The following is a 22,089-nucleotide window of genomic DNA, read 5'->3' on the forward strand; positions in this document are numbered from 1 at the left end:
CTTTCCTGGATTCAGCTCCCTCCTGTCTTTCCAGGGTCATTTCATTTCTGTCCCGCCACACAATCAGAATCATGTAGAGTGGAGTGCAACTATATGAAGGTGACAGCATGGCTGTGCTCCACCTCACCTCTGTACCACATCCCCATTGCTCAGTTCTACTGTACTCCACACAATGGAGAAGGAGTATCTGGAGTGGTAAATCTATGTGGTCAGGATTACTGAAACCATGTGGCAAGCCCACTTATATAGAGCAGGCTTCTGGTTTCATATGCTCCCTCTCCAATGCATGAAAGAGGTGGGCCTGAGCAAACATCCATTGATCATCCAATTTATATTTCACCTTTCTCTATATGAAGCTACCTAACATGGCTTACAAAATATTTGAAGGACAAATAATATTAAGGCAGATAAAAATACTATATTAGTTTAAAATTAAAGATATTACACATTAAAATTACTGTAAAAATTGTATGGGCAAATGATGGAGCTATCGACTACAGTTCTATTTTGACCATTTGATTCTAGTCACTTGATGTGTATGGGTGTATAAAGGCCCTCATGGGACTTTTAACCATAAATGATTTAAGTGTAAGGAAGTACCATGGGACAGAATATTCTTTTCCAGGGATTAAAATTGATTGATGGAGATGGACACTGCAGATGGAGACAGCAGCCACGAAATTAAAAGATGCCTGCTTCTTGGGAGGAAAGCGATGACAAACCTTGACAGCATCTTAAAAAGCAGAGACATCACCTTGCTGACAAAGGTCCGCATAGTCAAAGCTATGTTTTTTGTGTCGTGATGTATGGAAGTGAGAGCTGGACCATAAAGAAAGCTGACCACTGAAGAATTAATGCCTTTGAATTGTGGTGCTGGAGGAGGCTCTTGAGAGTCCCCTGGACTGCAAGGCGAACAAACCTATCAATCCTAAAGGAAATCAACCCGGAGTGCTCACTGGAAGGACAGATCCTGAAGCTGAGGCTCCAATACTTTGGCCATCTCATGAGAAGAGAAGACTCCTTGGAAAAGACCTTGATGTTGGGAAAGTGTGAAGGCAAGAGGAGAAGGGGACGACAGAGGATGAGATGGTTGGACAGTGTCATCGAAGAAACCAACATGAATTTGGCACAACTCCGGGAGGCTGTGGAAGATAGGAGGGCCTGGCGTGCTCTGGTCCATGGGGTCACGAAGAGTCGGACACGACTAAACGACTAAAAGACGATGAAAATTGATTGAAATACTTAAACTGCATGAACTTATTATTTCTTTCATACATTTATATCCTACAATGCTTCCAATGAACTCATGACAGTGTATGTATGTGGGCATCCTCAGTGTTGAGAAGGATGCCTACATATGCATATATGCTAATGTGCTCTGAATAGAGGTCTTGGAACAGTGTCTAGTGTGGCTGAGAAGGCCAATTTGAGAGTGACAATCCCTTTGACACTGAAGACAAATACAATCTGTCCCCTGTCAAGCTCCCTGAAATTCCTGGTTTTGAGAATGCCTCTTTGCCTCAGCCTGCTGAACAAGGGTCTCTTCAAATTGGGAGAGGCCATGCTGTGCCACCTTCCTCCGAACTGAATGCTCAGATGTCAAGGTTTCCTATCTATTGAGGTCCATTTCTAAGGCCTCATTAAAATAAAAGGCCTCCTAACTAATCCTCATTAAAATAAAAAAACACTACTAAACTGGGCTAAGGTGGGCTAGCCCCACCTCTTTCTTTCTCCCCACTTACATTATTTCTCCTTCAAGCCAAGCCATCAAGTTCTTTTTCTCTCCCATTATCATGGAATAGAACTTCCGAACTTCTTCCACATAACTCATGGTCCATTTTCTACATTCTCTAATTCTCCCTTTTTCTTGACACTTCATAGCTGTTAACCAATTAGCCTCAAGGGGCTAATCTTCCTCCTCTCTGAATTCCCATGAAAATCCAGGTGTTTTATCTCTTCTCCAATTAGCTCGGAATGTTGAGTCTTTCACGGGCTCCTTGTCCAACCTTCAGCTTCATCTCGAACAACGCTGTACCAGTCTTCAGAAAAACACTCTCATAGCACTTAGAAAAACACATTCCAATGTCTCTCAAATCATCTTCACACAGAACCTGTCTGACTCCATCTTACATTTCTCTGACTACCTATCCCATACTGCTTCAACTCCATCAAAGTGATGGTGTTTGCATCCTTCATGTCCTGTGGTACTCCACCTTCCCTCAAGCAAAGACAAAATATTTCATACAGCTCAGTGATGATTATCTCTTTACAGAAGTTCAACAGGGATGTTATCTCTTCCAGGTGCCTAGCTGGAGACAAGGGAATCCAAGGCCGATTTTATTTCTGCTAAAGTTGGTTCGTTGTCCAATTCTTCCAAGACAGGCAGGCACTCAATGTTATTTAATGCCTCTTTGGTTACTACATTCTCTCTGGAATATAGCTCAGAGTAGTATAGCTCCAGCATTCCATCTGCTGGGTGCAGCAATGCTGTTCTCACTCCTGGATGATCACGCCTGTCGCAGACTTCAAAGGAGCAGATTTCTTCTGTATTGGACCTAAAGTCTGCTTGATACCATCATACATTCCCTTGAAGTTACTTGTGTCTGCTGCTATCTATCTGAGAGCAGAGCTGAAGCCAATAATTGTTAGAACATCTCCTGGCAGTCTGTTGGAGTTTGCTATGAGCAACTTGAAGAACCTGCAAGTTGTACTCACTAGGACGGGCTTTGTATGCTGCTAGAGCTCTCCTCTTATCCTTGATGGCTGGCATCAGCTCCTCCGAATGGGCTTTGAACCAGTCTGCCATCTTTTTGGTCTTCTTGCCAAATGTGGACAAGGCGGTGCTATAAACAGCATTCTTGAAATGTTCCCATCGTTCAGGTGCATTTGCATCAGCTGGGCTTGGAACATTTTCCTCAAGTGCTTGGGCAAATTCCTCCACTTTTCTCTGGTTGCAAGTCTTGCTGATGTCAATACATCGTCTTCCTTCCTTTTTTGTGTGATACAATCTCTTTATTCACAGTTTGACTCTGCTACACATGAGGGAGTGATCAGTATCACAATCATCACCCTGATAACTGCATGTGATCGTAATATGAGGAAGGCTAAAGTGTCTAGTGAGGATCAAATTGAGATGATGCCAGTGCTTCAATCTTGGATGTCTCCAGGAAACTCTGTGTTGAAGCTTCATATTAAAGAACGTGTTGCTGACACAAAGACCATAATAACAGGAAAACTCCAGCAAGCGTTGGCAATTTTTGTTCATCTTCCCAATGCCAAAGCACCCTAGACAAGTGGGGCAAAAATTGTGATCATCACCAACTCTAGTGTTAAAGTCTCCAACAATAAACAGCGGCTCTCTCTTGGGGATTTTTTTGATAGTACCTGCCAGATGATCATAGAATTTGTCTTTGACTTCTGTTGCAGATGACAGTGTTGGTGCATATGCACTAATGAGGGTGACCAGTCCTGCTGATGAGTGGCGCTGCAGAGACAGGATTCTTTCACTCCCCGCAGTAGGTGGAACAATAAATCTCAGCAGAGTATTTCTAACCGCAAAGCCAACATCATATTCCCTGGTCTCATTCAATGGTTTCCCTGCCAAAAGAATGAGAATTTTTTTTCTTTGATAGACCCCATGTCTGGAAATCTCATCTCTTGCAGGGCAATAATGTCCATCTGCAACCTACTCAGTTCCATGTTGATGACAGCTGTCTTGCCCTTGTCATCTATTTCCTGCAGGTCATCAGAAAAGCCAAGGGTCATTGTCCAAACATTCCAGGTGCCCAACTTTAGGGCGGAAGTTTTCTTATGATTGTTGCATTGTGCAGGGTTATCCATCTGCTTGTCAGCTTTCACCCTAAACCCCGTGCACCCCATGAAGTTTACAGACCATGGTGAGGCAGCACGTTGCTGGTTGGGGGCTGGCCAGCTTAAGGCGGGCAGTAGCTACTTAGTGAGGTGCAATGACCATTGGAAGTAGCCCCTGGCGTCATGCTCTATGCCAATTGAGTAAAGACATATAACCGGTAACTGCTACTTCCAATGTTATTTCAATCCTGTATGTGAAGCCGAAGTGTCCTCTCCAGAGCACAAAGCCTGGGTAAAATAATATGGAGGATAAATTTCCAAGCAGAAAATCCCCCTTCTCCACATCGCTGAAATAGTCCAATGGAAAGGCAAGAGCCAATACAACTGATTCCAGCAACGTCGCAGGAGTTGGCACAATGTCATGAACTGCATTCGGGTCTCCGGCTCCAGATTTTGCCTCGAGGTTAACTCCTCTGTGTTTCTAGTTATTTTGCTCCTTTTTTGGAAAAAATGTCTTTCTGAAATTTCTTGGATTGTAGATTAAGTGGAGATACTGCGAGGAAGAACTGGCTGACTAATACAAGTATTATAAGTGAGGGTGGATTTTTTTTTGGTTTATATTTCAATGAAAATGAACCTAATTTACACATTGTGAAATCCTTCTTCAATTATTCTTCAATTATCTGAAGTAATGATCCTTCAGTTTTCTCACTTCTACAAATTTTATGATGCAGTCCCTCTATTAAGCGATGTGGACTAAAATGACCATATTAAGCAAAAGTCTTGTACAAAAGGGGAGAGCTCATATGAAGTAAAATTTCATACCGACGTGTATGTGTGTGGAACTACACAGATCTAAAAGCATTCTAACCTGCCCTGGAGCAGTCCCCTCTGTTGTGTATGCTAGGAAACGTTACTTAAATTTTCTGTGTGCATGAAAAAACACTCAAATGGTCAAATAAATATGAAAAATAATTGCAAAGCGATGCAGAAACTGGATGAAATGAGCGTGCTTCCGAAAAATGGAATGTTGCATCAAACAGTAGAGATCAGAGAATTACATTAGGCATATTTTAAAATTTGGCAGATTTTAAACATTGGAGGAGGCTCAGTTCTGGTTCATAATGAGATGAAGTCCTCCAAAGTGGAAGGAATTTGTGCTCTGAAATCTTCCATTCTGAATTTATATACATCAGAAGAAAATACATATCTTGAATTGAGTGCTTTAGGCTTAAAGCCATCTTTGGATAATTTTAATTCTGACTGACATAAAATATGAATTCATATAAGCTGTCTGCTGTCAAATAACATACAAATATTTGGTGTCACTGGAAACCAGCTATTAGATACACTTTAAATGTGTTATCCAATCCAATCAACTCCTTATATAGTTAGCTTTAAACTGCAAAATGTAAATTAATAATCTAAGTGATGTTTTAAATGCAGGGCTCACTCATCTTCCAGGTGACAAATACAAATGTTATCAAATAGTTGGTTAGTATTTTTCAGTTGTTTTCATATCCATTGCTTCATGTGTATGTGATACCAGCATTTGCAGAGAAGGATTTTTAGACGCAAATTCACTTCAGCTCTAGTTTCAACTGAAGAACTAGAGTGCAGAAATGTTATTTGTTCGTTGGCCATATTAGCTGGAGGAGTTTGGGAACCCTCATTCAAAAAAGTAACTTTTCCAAGTACTTGGAAGAAGTACCCTTGGGTATTTATTCTCCTCTTTGCTTTGCCTTCTATTTTGGGGCAGAGTTGATTGGAGTGCTCGCTTCTAGCATACATAGCCCAGGGCAGCTCAGATCACTCTGAAGGGGTAGGAAAAAGGGCCCTATTGCAACTGAGGGAAATTGTTCTAGATCAGGTCAGGACAATTTTGGATCTGTGTACCTCCAGCACACTCCAATTTAAAAAGTCCCTGCAGGTAGGAATACATTTGCTTAATAAACATTATTTGTGAAGGTCTGTCTCTGATTGTGGGTACCCACTGTGGAGTAAAAGAAAGAAAGAAAAGAAAAGAAAAAGAAAAAGAAGGAAAAGTAAAGAAAAGAAGTGTGCTGCTTATATAACACAGTGCTTAAAGCACTTTCTGGGCCATTTCTAATATAATTATGGAGGCTATATATCGCACGCCCCTCAGCAAGTTTGGAAGGATGGAAGGCTGAGTCAGCCTTGAGCTGGTTACCCAGGTCATGAACAGAGTTTTGGTTGCAGTACTGCAGTTTAACCACTGCACCAGAAGGAATAGGGGACAGAGTAATGACTAGAGTAACTAGGGCTCAGGATACCTGAGTATGATTCTCTGGTTCTGCCGTGGAAAGCTACTGTGGGTGACCAGCAAAACCACTCCTTAAATACCCAACTACCTTGCAATCCCTATTAGGTTCATTATAAGTTAGTTCTGATGTGTTCAGCACAAAACAACCACCACCTCCGATTTTACGCAGAGATCATTTTCGTTTTCAGAATATACAGAATATAGATACAGGTAAAGGTAAAGGTTCCCCTTGACAATTTTTTTTGTCCAGTCGTGTTCGACTCTAGGGGGCGGTGCTCATCCCCGTTTCCAAGCCATAGAGCCAGCGTTTTGTCCGAAGACAATCTTCCGTGGCCACATGGCCAGTGCGACTTAGACACGGAACACTGTTACCTTCCCACCAAGGTGGTCCCTATTTATCTACTTGCATTTGCATGCTTTCGAACCACTAGGTTGGCGGGAGCTGGGACAAGCGACAGGAGCTCACTCCGTCGCGTGGATTCGGCCTTACGACTGCTGGTCTTCTGACCCTGCAGCACAGGCTTCTGCGGTTTAGCCCGCAGCGCCACCACGTCCCATAGTGTGATATAGTGTGATTCAAATCCTTCCTGGCCATGGAAATTCACTGCAGGGCATCAATTGTGAACTGCTTCTTGAACATCTCATATACTTTGCAAATCCTGTTAGGGTCACCATAATTTGGAAGGGACTTGATGGCACATAACAACAAAAATTCCCATTTGCCACCAGGTGGCAATGTTAACATACAGTTTGATTTCACATGTGCTGCTTTGGCTCATAATGTTTCTCAGCTAATATTCCTTTGCCGTTGCCTTTTTGGCTGTTTCTCCTCACAAGATTGCTGCTTACTCTTTGTTATTTAACATGTGTTTCAGCACTAACAGTGTGCCACAAACAGGACACAAATGCAGCAACTATAACTTCTGTTCGTTTTACAGATGGTAGTGCTGCCACCTTTTTTCACAACAATACTACTATGCAGTAATGCAGATATTCCGTAGCTGTAACTCTCAACTTGCATCAGTGTATAGTGAAAGAAATGCTTTAGCTGTTGAGCTTTTGCTTGATATTTTAAAGACCCTTGGTCTCTCGCTCAATTTTTTTTTAAAGTCCTCTTTTGCTCTCTAGGGATTGTGGGGGGAAGCTCTCCATCCTCAAATTTTATTTAAAAATATGTTTGACCACTAGAGGGCGTAAAGGGGCTCTATCCATTAAAACAAAAGCCCATAATAGCAACATTTACAGTACATGATCATTGCATTCATGTATATAATATATAAATATAAACATTATATATATAAAAATTAGGAACTGATGGCAAATCTGAAAAATGCCTTCCAGCTCTGCCAAGGTTGTCCATTGTGCCTTTAATATCTAGCTAGCTCTAAAACCTCCTTTGGTACTGCATGCAACTAGCAATGGGAAAAGAGGGAAAAGAACTTCCTTCTATCCACTTTATCCATCCCCTGCATAATTTTATACGTCTCGATCATGTCTCCCATCAGGCGCCTTTTCTCTAGATTAAAGAGCCCAAATGCTGTAGCCTTTCCTCATAAGGGAGGTGCCCCAGCCCAGTCATCATTTTAATCACTAGTTCCACTATGTCTTTTTTGAGGTGCGGCAACCAAAACTGTATGCAATACTCCAGGTGCGGCCTTACCAGTGTTTTGTACAATGGCATTATAATGTTGGCTGTTTTATTTTCAGTCCCCTTTTTAATGGCTTCCTACTCCTTTTCCCCTCCTCCTGAAGGAAAATTGTCCCCTTTTTAATGATACCTAGCATGGAATTGGCCTTCTTCATTGCTGCCGCACACTGGGTTGGCACTTTCATCAAGCTGTCCACCATTTATTGTGTTGCCATTTATTTTCACAACATTCACCAATAAATCCACCTATGTATTTCAGTGAACCCTAAATTTTTGTGCTCTGGAGCGAAGTCCCAGTGGTTCCCAGCTAGTTGTGGTCCTACTTAAAATTTTACAGTCTGGTTGTGGGAGCCTATGGATTCAATACAGTGGTACTGAATTAGCATTGATATCCCTTTCTCACTTTCTCTTTCTGCTTTTAAAGAAGCCCCTCATCTTTAACAGTTAGAGGGCAGAGTCTTCTCCTTGCTGGGATAGCTACATCCAATGAGTTTGGCTAGTATAGATGTATGAGAATATTGTATTCGTGAAGGCTTTCACGGCTGGGATCTAATGGTTGTTGTGGGTTTTTCGGGCTTCTTGGCCGTGTTCTGAAGGTAGATTTTTCTAACGTTTCGCCAGTCTCTGTGGCCGGCATTTTCAGAGGACAGCAAACAGTTTGCTGTCCTCTGAAGATGCCGGCCACAGAGACTGGTGAAACGTTAGGAAAAACCACCTTCAGAACACGGCCAAGAAGCCCGAAAACCCACAACAACCATTATGAGAATATTGCTCGGCAAATTATTGGAAAATAAGAATTTATCAAAATTTTGCAATTTTCTTCTTAACCATGTTGGAAGGGGCCTGAGGTTTTTAAAAATCCCATGCAGGACAAAAATCACACACTGCATAATGGCTGTAACTGGAGCAGATGCTCACTTATTTTCCCTTTACAGTAATCTGACTGAAGTCAAAAATGAAACAAAAATATGCTTTCAGCTTAGATTTTCCTTTTAGCACACCTGCCAGTTTAGATTCTCAACCCCAGGTCTCTTTGTCCTTTTGTTGCAGGATGTCTTTACAAGATTTTCAAGCCCATTTTGTGTACCTGATGATCTGTAAACTAACTCCTGATCTCATGAGTCAGGAATCAGGGAAGAAGTGGAGGTGCTCCATGCAGTTTGGTAGATGGGTCAAAGGAAGTACTGCAGGTGGCAGAAGGAAGGCCCACAGAGGTGAGACTCAACTGGCTTTTCCGTGAGGATCTTCATTTTGAAAATAGGATCTTGGCATAATGACTTAGATGTCTATTCTGTGGCATTAAAATAAGCAGAACACTTCAAAGTCCTGCATAGTTCTGCTGCTGCTGCTACTACTACTACTATGCTGTCATGTAAATTCCAACTATGGTGATGTTGTCCAGAGTTTTCTAGGTGGAGACAAAAGAGTACTCAGAAATGGTGTACCATTCCCTTCTTCTGGGTGTGCCCTGGGACTGTGCAGCTTGCCCAAGGCTACACAGGTTGTGTCTTCTTCAGGGAGGCACACTGCGGAATCTAACCCCTGACCTCTGGCTCCACAGTCAGGTGCCCAACTCACTGAGCTGTCAATCCTGCAAACTCCCAGTCAGCATAGCCATCACCTCTTATTTGTAATTGTATGAGTTTGATTCCTGAGATCCCATCAATGAGCTCAACTCATTGGAAGACTCTTCTTGGCAAAAATGAAGTGAGGTAAATTTTCTAAATGCTCCCCTCCTTCTGCAGCTTCTGAGCACGTCATCTGGTTTAGAGGACTTGGGGATCATTCAGGACACAGAGAGAGGTGATGTAGGGAGTTTCTAGTAGAAGTGGGAACCACCAGTGGGAGTCTTCACTCAAACAAAGGTCCTTCAACAAATAGCAGGAACCCTAATGTTTGCAGAAAAGGAAGTCAGAATGACGATTACCCAGAAATCAAGTAACAGAAATAAATGAAGTTTCATTTTTGAGTAATAACAGAACAACTCAGTTTAAATGTAACTTGAATGTACATGGAAATGTGAATGAAGATTTATATTAAATTTGATGAAATGGAAATGCAAGCTTTAAATGTAAACTATTAATGTAAATATTTAAATGGTTAATAGTGTATCTATTTACATTTAAAAATGGTTACTTAAATTGGAGTTCCACTTACATTGCCTTCTCACACTGACAGAAGATCCAAGAAACAGCACTGATGGTTAAAGGTTTCTCCTTCTGGAGCCTCTGCCGTCTCATCCCTTGGAGAAAGGTGGCAGTTTGTGAGAAGCAAAGTTGCCTCCACGGTTCATCCTAAACAATTTTCCTTCAGGAGGAGGGGAGAAGGAGTAGGAAGCCATTAAAAAGGGGACTGAAAATAAAACAGCCAACTTTATAATGCCATTGTACAAAACACTGGCAAGACCACATCTTGAATATTGTTTATAGTTCTGGTTGTTGCACCTCAAAAGAGACATTGTGGAACTGGAAAAGGTGCAGAAGAGAGCAACTAAAATTATTACTGAGCTGGGGCACCTCCCTTATGAGGAAAGGCTACAGCATTTGGGTCTCTTTCGTCTACAGAAAAGGTGCCACTGTTGAAAAGCCTATGCCTTTGTGTTTCATCACCCTGTTCTTTTTTGTTCATCTTAAACCAGAGCAATTGGATTGATATAGTAGCAGACAGATATTCAGGATGTGCCTTTGATGTTTTCCCTGTCCTGTTTACTTGTTGTATTGCTGCTAGAGGTCTTTTCTGGCTGTAAGCTTTCCAACAAAGTATTGAGGAGGGCTCTGGGAGCATGGGCTCATGTACCTATCACATTGTCCCTCAGACAGATTTTGGATGAACCCCCAGTACCTGCTGAAAGTTCTTCAAGGCAACGGCAGCAAAAGATCCCTATATTCCTGCAGTGTGTTGGTGTCACTCATCCAGAAACACAACAGCACACACCGGAATCGGAGGCCACACTTTCACATCGGGCTCTCCATCTACAAGGCAAGTGGAATGTGTTCACTCAAGGGATAATTAGCTGCCAGCTGTTTTATATAAAGTCCTTTGCCTCCAGGAAAGCTACTAAATTTCTCGGAAGCCCTAGGGTGGCCACTTTTGCATCACTGAAGCAGAGGATAGGGCAGGACAAAGGCCTGCATATAATTAGCATATGCCAATTTCCAGGTATAGGTGTTAATTTACCAAACATTAAATAGGAATATAGTACCTCTCACCATGACTGTGGCCATATGGTGTCCCTGTGCACTCTGCTGTCCAGATGCTAACTGTTGATGGATATTTTTAGGACCCATGTCCTCCCTTTCTAAGATTCTTTGATCAGTGTCTTCCTACTAAACTTAGCTAAACAGTAGAGGCATTGAATCAATTGTCAAATGGTGGTTCAATCTTTATGTAAATCCCAGTGAGTTAATAGGGACCAACCAACAGGGTAGTGGCTTGTATAATTTAACTAGATTTGGACTTAAAATGAAGAATATATCAGATTAGTGGATTCTGAAGAATAGGGTGCCATCTTAATGCTAGTCATATGGAGAGCTGAACCTTCTCTATTTTTTTAGAGCTTGTTGCAAAAACGGAAGATAAGGAAAGGACTCGGGTGACGTAACATGTATATGACTAATGCAGTGCCCTTTTGTGTTATGCATCCTCTTGCACCCAAACATACATAGCAGGAGACTGAGCTGCGTCTACCTTCAGCTTAGTCTCCTGAGAAAGAAAAAGGTGGGGGGAAATACTCGGGGACCCAAAGCGACCCTACCTGCACAATGAGCCTGTCTACAGTGTGGTTTAAAATGGGAAACCTTAGTGAGTTGTTTTTTTTACAACTGATGGTTTCTTTGTTTGATCTGATCACCTGTGAATTTCTCATGTTTCAATGAGTAGGAGTTCACTGGCTGATGAATACTCTTCTCTTTTTTTTTTTTTCTAGTTGACCCAGGAGGTATGTAGTATTTCCTTCTTTATTTATATATCTGTACCTTAATTTTTGAACATATCCTCTGCCTACTCTTTTTACTCAGAGTCAGAAAGAACATAAGCAAATAACACCTATGTCTGTGGAGCCAGAGGTTCGGAGTTCAATGCCCCAGTGTGCCTCCTTGACAGATCCTGGACTCGAGGATGCGCAGGGTCCCTTCCAGCTCTGCTGGTCTAAGATTGATAACAACAAAACATCTCTGTGTTCATCATTAAGTGGAATTCCCATTTGAGTGGGAATTTAGTTTGATTGGATTGTGAATCTGACAATTGGAAACTCTGGGGATGGATCTAGACTTAGCCATGCTTAGTGCAGATCCACTGAAATAAAAAATGATTTTGCTTAATTATGAGGAACTTATCTGAGGGCTTGAGCTTACTGACAAAAAGAGCTACTGTTGTACCACATTCTACTTTTTTAAAAATGGTGTAAAATAAGGTGTCTCCATGACATAAACAGAAGAATGGATTATTTTGCCAGGGAAGGATATTTTCTGGTTGGAAAGTAAGCTAAAATACTGTTCTGCCAGAGGGTAATTTAATTTAGCAGAGACATGAAACTTGATTTATTTCTATTATTTCTGCATATATACACACCCCTCTGGCACTGAAAATTGTGCCTTTGGGTAACCAGTGGAGGTGGTGGGAAAGGTGGCGGGGGCAGAGTGGTGCAGAACAAAGCCCATGTAGCCCCCCTCAGCCGAGATAAAACACAGCTTAAAAATGGATTACAAGTTTTCCCAAGAGGACACACACACCAACCAACCCAAATACCATGTGACTACCTTGTGATTTCTAAATCAATGCCATTTAGAATGGAGCTTATTGTGAGAGAGATGTAAATGTAAACAGGCCCTGACCAACCTCAGTCCGAATATAGTAAGCTGCTTATCAGGCAAAATCCAAAGAAACAAAACAAAACAGAATAATACAAAAAAAAAAAAAGAGACAAAGACACATGGCACCTTAAAGACTAACTATTATATTTCAGTGTAAGCTTTCGTGGACATGTCCACTTTATGAGATATTAAGAGACAGAATGAAATGAAATGTATATGAAATATATATCAAAGGAAATGTATATGAGATATATGTGAAATATATTTCATTTCCTTCTGTCTCTTAGTGTCTGACGAAGTGGACATGTCCACGAAAGCTTGCATTAAAATATAATGGTTAGTCTTTAAGTTGCCACATGTTTTTGTCTTATCTTGTTTAATTTCTTTGGATTTTGCTTGATACACTTGCACAGGCCAACATGACTACCTCTTCCAAAATTATAATCGTGTCAGAACCATAGATTCTGGAAAATACCTGTGACAAAATACTGAAATGACTTTGTTTTCAAGTGCTGAAATCACATTTAGACTGGGACCCCTTTTGTCTGGAAGCTACAATTATACATTCAGTGCTATCAGGATCTCAGTGCGTTCTGGCTGCAGATTGCTCAAATATGTATATTTGGACTTTGGATGTGTTGTTCTAAACTCACTTTAAAGAAAGTGTATGTTCAATATTCTTTGTAGCCTATTTTAGATCAGCTTCTTGAGGCATTCAGAGAGAAAAAAATGATTGTTAATGCCGATGCGACTCAATACATTTCAAGATAATGCATTTTTATGGCTTAATTAAGCATTAATGGTGTGTTCCCGAGATGTGCCCAGAAGCGGCAGACAGGGCCGGGTGAGAAATGTTTTTATTATATCTCCCTTTTTTAAAAGGCTGTAGAAATTATAAATTCCAAGGGGACATTCACTTACGGTACCTTTTTGGCTTATTCTTGCGAATTATTTGCAGATACCATTAAATCGATACAAGCATTTTTGTCCAGTGGATACAGGCAGCATTTAAATTATATTTCTTAACTATTCAGTCTCCAATATTTTGCCATTTTCCTCCCTTCCAAATTTAAATGGAGAATTGTCACGGGTAGGAGATGGCGCAGGGATGTTTCTAGCAGACTATAAAGCTACCCAATGGGCATGCTCTGATAATACCTTTATGTATGGATCCAAAGGGCAATGAGGAGAAAGCAGTGATGGAAATGGTCAGCTTTGGGAGTACGTAGAGTATTGCTCAGGCAGTCATTTCATTCTCATCCTAAGCAATAAAATGTTTTGATCTAACTCTGGTGGTATTTGACATAGAACTAAATATCAAGAGAAAATCCAACCAATCTATCTCAAGTTCTATCACAGTTGGAAGTTAAATTACAATTATAAATGGTGACAGATTTCACCATCTTCTGAAATTTTGTTTCAGTCCAAGAAGTGATGCAATACTTGCATATAACACACATAGGCACACATTTTAAACTTAGCAGAGTTTGGAACAATGTTTATTTTAAAGTAATTAGTTACTTGTTACTTTAAAACAGTTAACTTGTTAGCATTGGTTGAATGACACCAACTTTAATTCACAGGTGGGCAACATCTTTATTTGGATCAATGGCAAAGGCACAAAACTTGGAAATGTTTGAGCTCTGTAGAACATTTCCATATAAAAGTTAGAGAGCTTCAAACCATACACATTTTATGCATTATACTTGATCTTAATAAAGGCATTGCCCACCTGTGAGTTTTGGAATTTATTTTACTTTTGTGAAAAGTAAGAGACTCTGGGGGAATTATTTGTTAATAGCATATAACTTTCTATTTCTTTAAGACATACCCTTAAAATGCAGGAGTGACCCCAAATCCTCCAAAAGTAACATTTTAGAATTAATAATACCGAAAATTTAACAGCTAGTTAGTTTGCATTTATTTATTTGTTTGTTTGTTTGTTTGTTTGTTTGTTTGTTTATATGCCGCTCACTCTACCCAAAGGTCTCTGGGCAGCTTACAATTAAAATTCAATTAAAATACAATAAAAGATAAAATGATTAAAATACAATTAAAATTGCCATCAGGACCCACAGTTGATGTTATTTCAATTAAAAGTCTTCTGGAACAGGAAGGTTTTGACCTGGCACGGAAATGTCATCAAAGTCCGCACCAGATGAATTTCAGTTGGGAGGGAATTCCATAGTCTGGGGGCAGCTGCTGAAAAGGCCCTTTGTCTACAAGCCATCCCTCTTACCTCCTTGAGGGATGGCTCTTTCAAAAGGGCCCCCTGGCTAGATCTTAACTGCCGGGTAGGCTCATATGGAAGGAGGCGGTCCTTCAAGTATCCAGGGCCCAAGCCATTTAGGGCTTTATATGTCAAAACAAGCACTTTGAATTGGGCCTGGGCAGAAACTGGTAACCAATGTAACTTAAACAGAATCGGCTTGATGTGTTCTCTAGCGGCCCCACCACTCACCAGCCACGCAGCTCGATTCTGGACCAGTTGCAGTTGCCGGACTGTCTTCACAGCCCCACGTAGAGCGCATTGCAATAATCTATACGAGATGTTACCAGTGCGTGTGTAACTGCCATGAGGCTCCACTCATCCAGGTAGGGCCATAGTTGGTACAATTTCCGCAGCTGAAGGAAGGCGCCCCTGGCCACCAAGTCCACCTGGGCTTCCAGAGTTAGACTGGGGTCCAGGAGCACCCCCAGACTGTGGACCCTGTCCCTTAGGGGGAGTGTAACCCCATTCATGGCAGGGAAATGGCCCTCCAACCTGTCTGGCAAAGCATCCACTAACAGCATTTCCATCTTGTCTGGATTGAGTTTCAATTTATTAACCCTCATCCAGTCCATTATCAGGTCCAGACATGAGTTCAGCACAGAAACCGCCTCACCTGGATTGGTGGAAAATGAGAGGTAGAGCTGAGTGTCATCAGCATATTGCTGACTCCTCAGCCCAAACCTCCTGATGACCTCTCCCAGTGGTTTCATGTAATGTTAAACAGCATGGGGGACAGTATTGAGCCCTGAGGAACCCCATGACATAAATGCCATGGGGCAGAGCAACTGTCCCCCAGCACTACCCTCTGGACATGGTCAGCCAGGAAGGAGCGGAACCACCGTAAAACAGTGCCCCCAACTCCCAGCCCAGCCAGCCTATCCAGAAGGACACCATGGTCGATGGTGTTGAAAGCCGCTGAGAGGTCCAGGAGTATCAACAGGGTCACACTCTCCCTGTCTCTCTCCTGGCAAAGGTCATCATACAGGGCGACCAAGGTAGTCTCCGTACCAAAACCCGGCCTGAAACCCGATTGAAATGGATCCAGAAAATCCGTTTCATCCAGCAGCGCCTGGAGTTGCCGGGCCACAACCCGCTCCAACACTTTGCTCAAATAAGGGAGGTTCGCCACTGGTTGGTAGTTAACCACCAGCCTTGGGTCCAGGCTTTTTAAGGAGTGGTCAAATTAACACTCCCTCTCTCAAAGAGGCATTCACGGCCTCCTGGACCCAAGTGCGAACCCCCCTGGCAGATCTTCCAATTAGCCAAGATGGGCAAGGGTCGAACGGAGTGGTGGTAGAACAGATAAAAAAGTGATAACACCAGTAACTTTCTTAAACAAAAATTAATGTGGGAACACATTATTCCCCACACCCAGATAGTGTTGTGTTTCCTTAAATTAAAGTTACCTACTTACTATTAGGTTTACCTATTATGCTGTGTAGTGGGATGTGGTGGCGCTGTGGGTTAAACTGCAGAAGCCTCTGTGCTGTAAGGTCTGTAGATCTGCAGCTGTAAGATTGAATCCACATGACAGAGTGAGCGCCTGTCGCTTGTCCCAGCTCCCGCAAACCTAGCGGTTCGAAAGCATGCAAATGCAAGTAGATAAATAGGGACCACCTTGGTGGGAAGGTGACATCATTCCGTGTCTAAGTCGCACTGGCCATGTGACCACGGAAGATTGTTTTTAGACAAAACGCTGGCTCTATGGCTTGGAAACGGGGATGAGCACCGCCTCCTAGAATCGAACACAACTGGAGAAATTATCAAGGGGAACCTTTACCTTTACTTTTATGCTATGAAGCCTGCCTTGCTTTTACCAATAAGGAAGGTACTAATGTTACAGGATCAATAGACTAATTGGATTCAATTGGCAGTAGCCCCCATGCCAGGCCTCCCCCCAATTTTGGTCACAAGCTGTCTGTGAGCAGTACCAAAACAAAGTCTGCCTAACTCTTGCTTAGATCTATCGGACCAGTTGAGAGATATCATTTTTACATTCAAGCTTCCAGAAACTCAGAGCTGGAGGCTGCTAGGAAGTAAATTTCAGACTTGTATTGAGCACCAAGATTAATATAGTGAAGTACGAAACCAAGACCAGTTTTAAGATTGGAAATGCAATGATTCACTTCATTGATGAAGGCATAAAAGTGTTGCATTGAATATATGGCGCATTATAAGGGGCAGCCCCACCCTTTTAGAAGATGATAGATTGCTGCATTAGTAGAAGAGAAATACAACCAAGAGAGCAGAAGCATTTCTGCAACTGACTCTTGTGGGCAAGAAAGTCTACAGGAACGCAAAATGTCAGGGCTGTTTTGAAGAATGACCATTTCAGACAGGCTCCAGTGTTCTTAGCCAATGCAATTATTGGCAGTCTGCACACTAGATATTCTGTTATCCAGTCATTAGTAACGGGAAATTCTTAATAAAAACAATTTTGCCTTCATCATCACATCATCATAATGGGATAATAGTATTGTCAAAGGCTGACAGTGGCTGTAATTCTAAGCATAGGGGTGCAGACATTAGTCTCACTGAAATCAATGGGACCTTTTTCTCAAAATGAATCAGATTAGGATCAGGATGCAGATTATATTACCAGGAGCCCTGGTGAATAGAAAGGCAATGCTTAAAGGCAAATGCTTAATTTTTTAAAAAAAATTATACTTGCATTTATATATTCTGTTGGCCAGGGCTTCCCAACCTTGGGCCCCAGATGTTATTGGACTGGAACTCTTAAGAAATCCCAGCTAGCACAGTTAGTGATGAAAGCTTCTGCTAGTTTTAGTCCAAGAACATCTTGGGGACCCCAAGTTGTGAACCATTGCTAAAATCAAGGCCATAAGTAATATCTGGTTGGAAATGAGTATTATTCTAACACCTGTGCATCTTCACTCATGCACATGTCTATGTGCATGTGTGTCTGCACATACATATTTGGAAGCTCCTTATAAATTGAGCCCCTAAACTGTATAGTTTCTTTAGCTTATGTTGAAATCTGACACTGCTTCTGGTCTAACAACATTTGCAGAGCGACAGGCTCCCCCATCCATTTGAGATGGATCAAACACCCATGTTTTCCAAGCAGCCTCCATTATCTCTTTGCTATCACTATTTAAATCACTAAGAAGCTGTGGCCAAAACCCTACTGAGTTTTTATACTGGCCTTAGTCTCTTTGGCAAATTGCTGCAAGTTGATGTGCAGCAGCAAATGGCTGTGCTAACTTCTTGCAGCAATTCACTAACAAGATTTACACCAGCTGTGTTACATCAGCAGACATGACTTTAATAGGATTTTGACCAATGTCAGTTAATAGAAAAGGAAACTAGCATGGCATTACCACATGTGAACCAATTCAGAAACTGGCTATATTAACCTAGGATAGGTGCTGGATAGCTCTCTGGCTGTGGAGCCAGAGGGTAGGAGTTCAATTCCCCATTGCACCTTTTTGATAGGGGCTGGACTTGATGATCCATTGGGTCCCTTCCAGCTTTGCAGGTCTAAGATTATTAATGGAGGTGGAAGAACTATAAACATGTTAGAAGGAAGGCTTATGATTGGGGATGGGGCACCTAGTTGAAATTTTGGAGTGAGGTGCATGAGCTTCCCCCTGGAATCTAATGCCTTCTGGAGAATTTTGCAGATGCTCTGGCTAACAGGATACCATGCACAAGAAAATCTGAGAAGCTGACTTCTTTTTTCATCCATTAACCATTTCTCACCCAAACACAAAGCTGTCAGGGCTGTTTTTCAATAAGTATAAATGGTAGTAAGCAGAAGAAGATATCCTGTAGATCACATTGACTGCTGCCATTGGTTTTGTCAACATTCAGGCTGCCCTTTGGCATCTTTTTTCCTGCTAGCAACGTAAGCGTGGATGTTTTGCAGCAATATCAGGCCATTTCCTGACTTTTTGAATTATGGGTACAGAAGCAAAACATCCCACACTTATAAACCAGAGATTTTTTAAAAAGAACTGAATAAGACTTTTCAGCTCCTTCCACATAGGGGTGAATGATTCTTACTTCCTACCTATATTTGGTTCATTTTACTCTTAAAACCTATCTTAAACCTATGAAGAAACTGATGCATTATGTCTAATTCTCATCAAGAAGGAATTGAACAAAATTCTTAGCCATTTGAACTGGCCAATTTCAAGCAGTACAGATTTTCCCATTATTGCAGATGAACATGTTGTATCTGTCTGCCTCTAAAATATAGGTGTCAACTCTAATTCATGACCACAAGATTTTGATTCACGGATAGTGTTTTAAAAATGAAGCAGTCAAAGCTCTTTCTACATGAGCATATATATATCATCTTGTTTCCACCCTCATCCAGATCTTTTTAATCTCCGATTCTCTCTCTTGCGTCTATGAAGGAGCTTGAAAATGTTTGAACAGAAAGACAAATCAGACAAAATCTTCACTTATGCCTATTTCCATTTGATATTTATTTATTTGTTTTGTTCTAGTAGTTCTTAGTCTCTCTATGTACAGGCAAAATGTGTGCTTCATACCCACAGGGCTTAACATCTCTATCAAATAGACAAGGCAAGGAAGGCTACAAGGTTGAGGTTAAGGGAAGACTGAAGAGGACTTGGAATAACTGAAAACGTGGAGGATTCTGGGGGTTGTCAATTTTCAAAAGTATCTTTTCCAAGTTGTAGATTAGGGAAAAGGGGAATCTAGCAAGAAAAAGAAAAGTAGGAAATGATGGGCTAAAATGGTTCCGAGAAGAGCATTGGTAAAAGAAATGTATGGAGGAGAAATGAATTGTTCATTTTGTAGTTTGTGAGACTGCATATACAGACAAGCTCATTTTATTTTTGTTCAGTGCCTGATAGATATTTTATAAAAGATTGCTGATGGCTAACAATTAGTTTGACTAATAGAAAGAGTAAGGTTGTTCAAGGCGTAAGGAACAGCACAGCAGAAGGCGCAAAGAAAGAGGTGGGAGAGAGAGGTTTAAACCTCCTTCTGCATTGCAGTATCTGGCAAAACAATCAATTTACACACACATACATATACACGCACCTGTTAATTTTGTTTCAAAGCACAGGCATGATTTCTAGTGACACATTTAGCTCCATGCCTACTTTGACCCTTGGAAATGCTTTTTGCCCGGTCTCTTTGCCTTTCGTACTGGGTAGCATGTACAAACATTATTACAGGCTGTGCAAACATTATGATGAGCCCAGACATCACTGTGCTTTTCTTTTCCACAAGGCTATTTACAGTTTGTTTGTTTTTAAATCCTAAATCAGTGGAAGCTCATGAATCTAGGTTTTGGTTGTTTTCAGTTCTGACTTCCCTCTTTTTCAGTACTATGACAGCAATAATAAACTACCTCCTGCTTTCTTCGCTGGGAATGCACCTTTAAACTCTCCACTTTTTGTGAATGACCGAGAAGTCACTCAGGATTTCCGACTCCTCCCGGGGTCTTACGTCATTGTGCCTTCCACCTCAGAACCTCAACAGGAATCAGAATTCATCTTGCGGGTCTTCTCCAGGAATCACAGCCTTCAGTATGTATTGCTGTTGGGCTTTGCACTAATTGTTGTAACTCCGTTCCCATGCTCTGTGATAATTCAGCTGGTAACTTTTCTGTTGTTTGCTTGGATCAGTCTCATTTCCACTCCATTTTTAAAATATTCAAAACAAAATTTTGTACAGATTTCTCCTGCTGGCTCTAGTGCGTGCTTTGTGCATGCAGACATTATCCATTTTTTTGCATTTTGTGCACATTTCTCTGGAATATATGTTATTAATAATGAGCATTTGTCTAATGTACATATGGGCTTGTGAGCAACAACAACAAAAAATAAGCAGTATAATCAGTATAAACAACAACAACAACAACAACAATAATAATAACTATAAGCAGTTGCAGATCTCAGAAATAACACCATCAGAGCTACAAAAATAGCAATATTAGGAAGAGCATACATACTGCACCGATATTTAATAGATATTTAGATTTTTGGTTAAAACTTGTATCTGCTATATAATACCAGTTGATATTTTTATAATTTTGATTGACTGTGCTTAGTGTTTTTGAATAATAATAATAAAATTGCTGAAATGTGGCTTAGAAATGCACTGGTTTGCAAAGGGAGATGTGTTTCATCCATTGTCAGTCTCTGAGGAACCTAGAAGCATAGAATTGTAGACCTAGAATAGACCCCAAGGGTCATGCAGTCCAACCTCCTTATGAAGAAGAGAATTCACAAAGAAAGTGTACCTGACAGATGAACACCCCATCTTTTAATTTTTAAACCTCTAATGAAAGAATGACAATCCTCTCCAAGATAGGCCATTTGACTGTCAAAGAGCTTTTGCTGTTAGCTGGCAATACAAAATGGGTGTTTTGAACAGAAAATGTGAAGCCAATGAATTTCCTTTCATTTTGGTATCAGCTTAAATTGCATTTTCCAAAGGAAAGCAGGCTTCCCATAGATTAGAGTTAGAATGTTTGATGTTGCATTTGAGAGAGTAGTCTGGGATTGAACATGCTGACATAGGAACATTTGGAGTGTTGTGTAGGTTGCAAGGGCAGGTTATGGAAAGACAAGTGTCCAACTTGTCCTGAGATTCTCTGCCATGGTTTTGCTTTCAGCCATTGACAGGAATTTGGTGATACCAATTGTACTGCTAGTAGGCAAGAGAATCCACTTGCAGGGTATCTATCAATAGACCATCCCGCATTCTAGACCACAGTGTGCTACAGAGCTGTCAGCTTCATACATGGGGATAGTTTTGCAAATGTTTTAGCAATAGCTAGAATTGTGAAAGAATTTGTCCAGTTCACATTAGAAGAGGAACACATCATGTTTGTAGTTCTCAAATCATTATGTAAATTAGCATGTAGTTATCCTTCCATAAGAAAATTTCTCAGGTTTTTTTTGATAGTTGTCCAAATAAAAATTCTGTACAAAATATGTGCCTGTTGGACAAATATGTACAGACACACAAAATGCAAACATTACCGAGGTTGTGGAAAAAATGTGAACAAGAATTGTATAAGGGAATACTGCTTTATATTAGGCAAAATTATATACAAGAATATATGGGGTAGCAGAAATCTGTGCTAGACTGTAGTTGCCAACAGTGTTGGTTAGAACAGTGGTTCTTAACGTGGGCGATAATGCCCCCCAGGGGGCGATTTCATTTTTCAGGGGGGCGGTAGAACGAAAAGGGGCGGCGTGGGGGCACTGGAGCAGAAGGGGGCAGTAGGGGGGCGCTGGAGCAAGCCAAACCTGTG

At 41.2% G+C, this 22,089-nt stretch overlaps 1 protein-coding gene and 1 long non-coding RNA gene across 2 annotated transcripts in view; one reads left to right on the forward strand and one right to left on the reverse strand.

The window, feature by feature from the left end:
* LOC144585810 (uncharacterized) overlaps window positions 1-22,089 on the reverse strand; it is a 256,170-nt gene that overhangs the window by 206,601 nt on the left and 27,480 nt on the right. The gene's annotated exons all lie outside the window — the stretch shown is intronic.
* The window catches only part of LOC110087561 (calpain-14), a 59,144-nt gene that overhangs the window by 12,533 nt on the left and 24,522 nt on the right, over window positions 1-22,089 (forward strand). Inside the window, exons 9-12 of the mRNA XM_078383841.1 lie at window positions 8,793-8,956; window positions 10,558-10,721; window positions 11,668-11,679; window positions 20,112-20,353. Of these exons, the coding sequence (XP_078239967.1) occupies window positions 8,793-8,956; window positions 10,558-10,721; window positions 11,668-11,679; window positions 20,112-20,353 (582 nt within the window). The remainder of the gene's footprint in view (window positions 1-8,792; window positions 8,957-10,557; window positions 10,722-11,667; window positions 11,680-20,111; window positions 20,354-22,089) is intronic.

The sequence above is a fragment of the Pogona vitticeps genome, chromosome 1, assembly GCF_051106095.1.
Source record: "Pogona vitticeps strain Pit_001003342236 chromosome 1, PviZW2.1, whole genome shotgun sequence".
Lineage (NCBI taxonomy): Eukaryota > Metazoa > Chordata > Lepidosauria > Squamata > Agamidae > Pogona > Pogona vitticeps.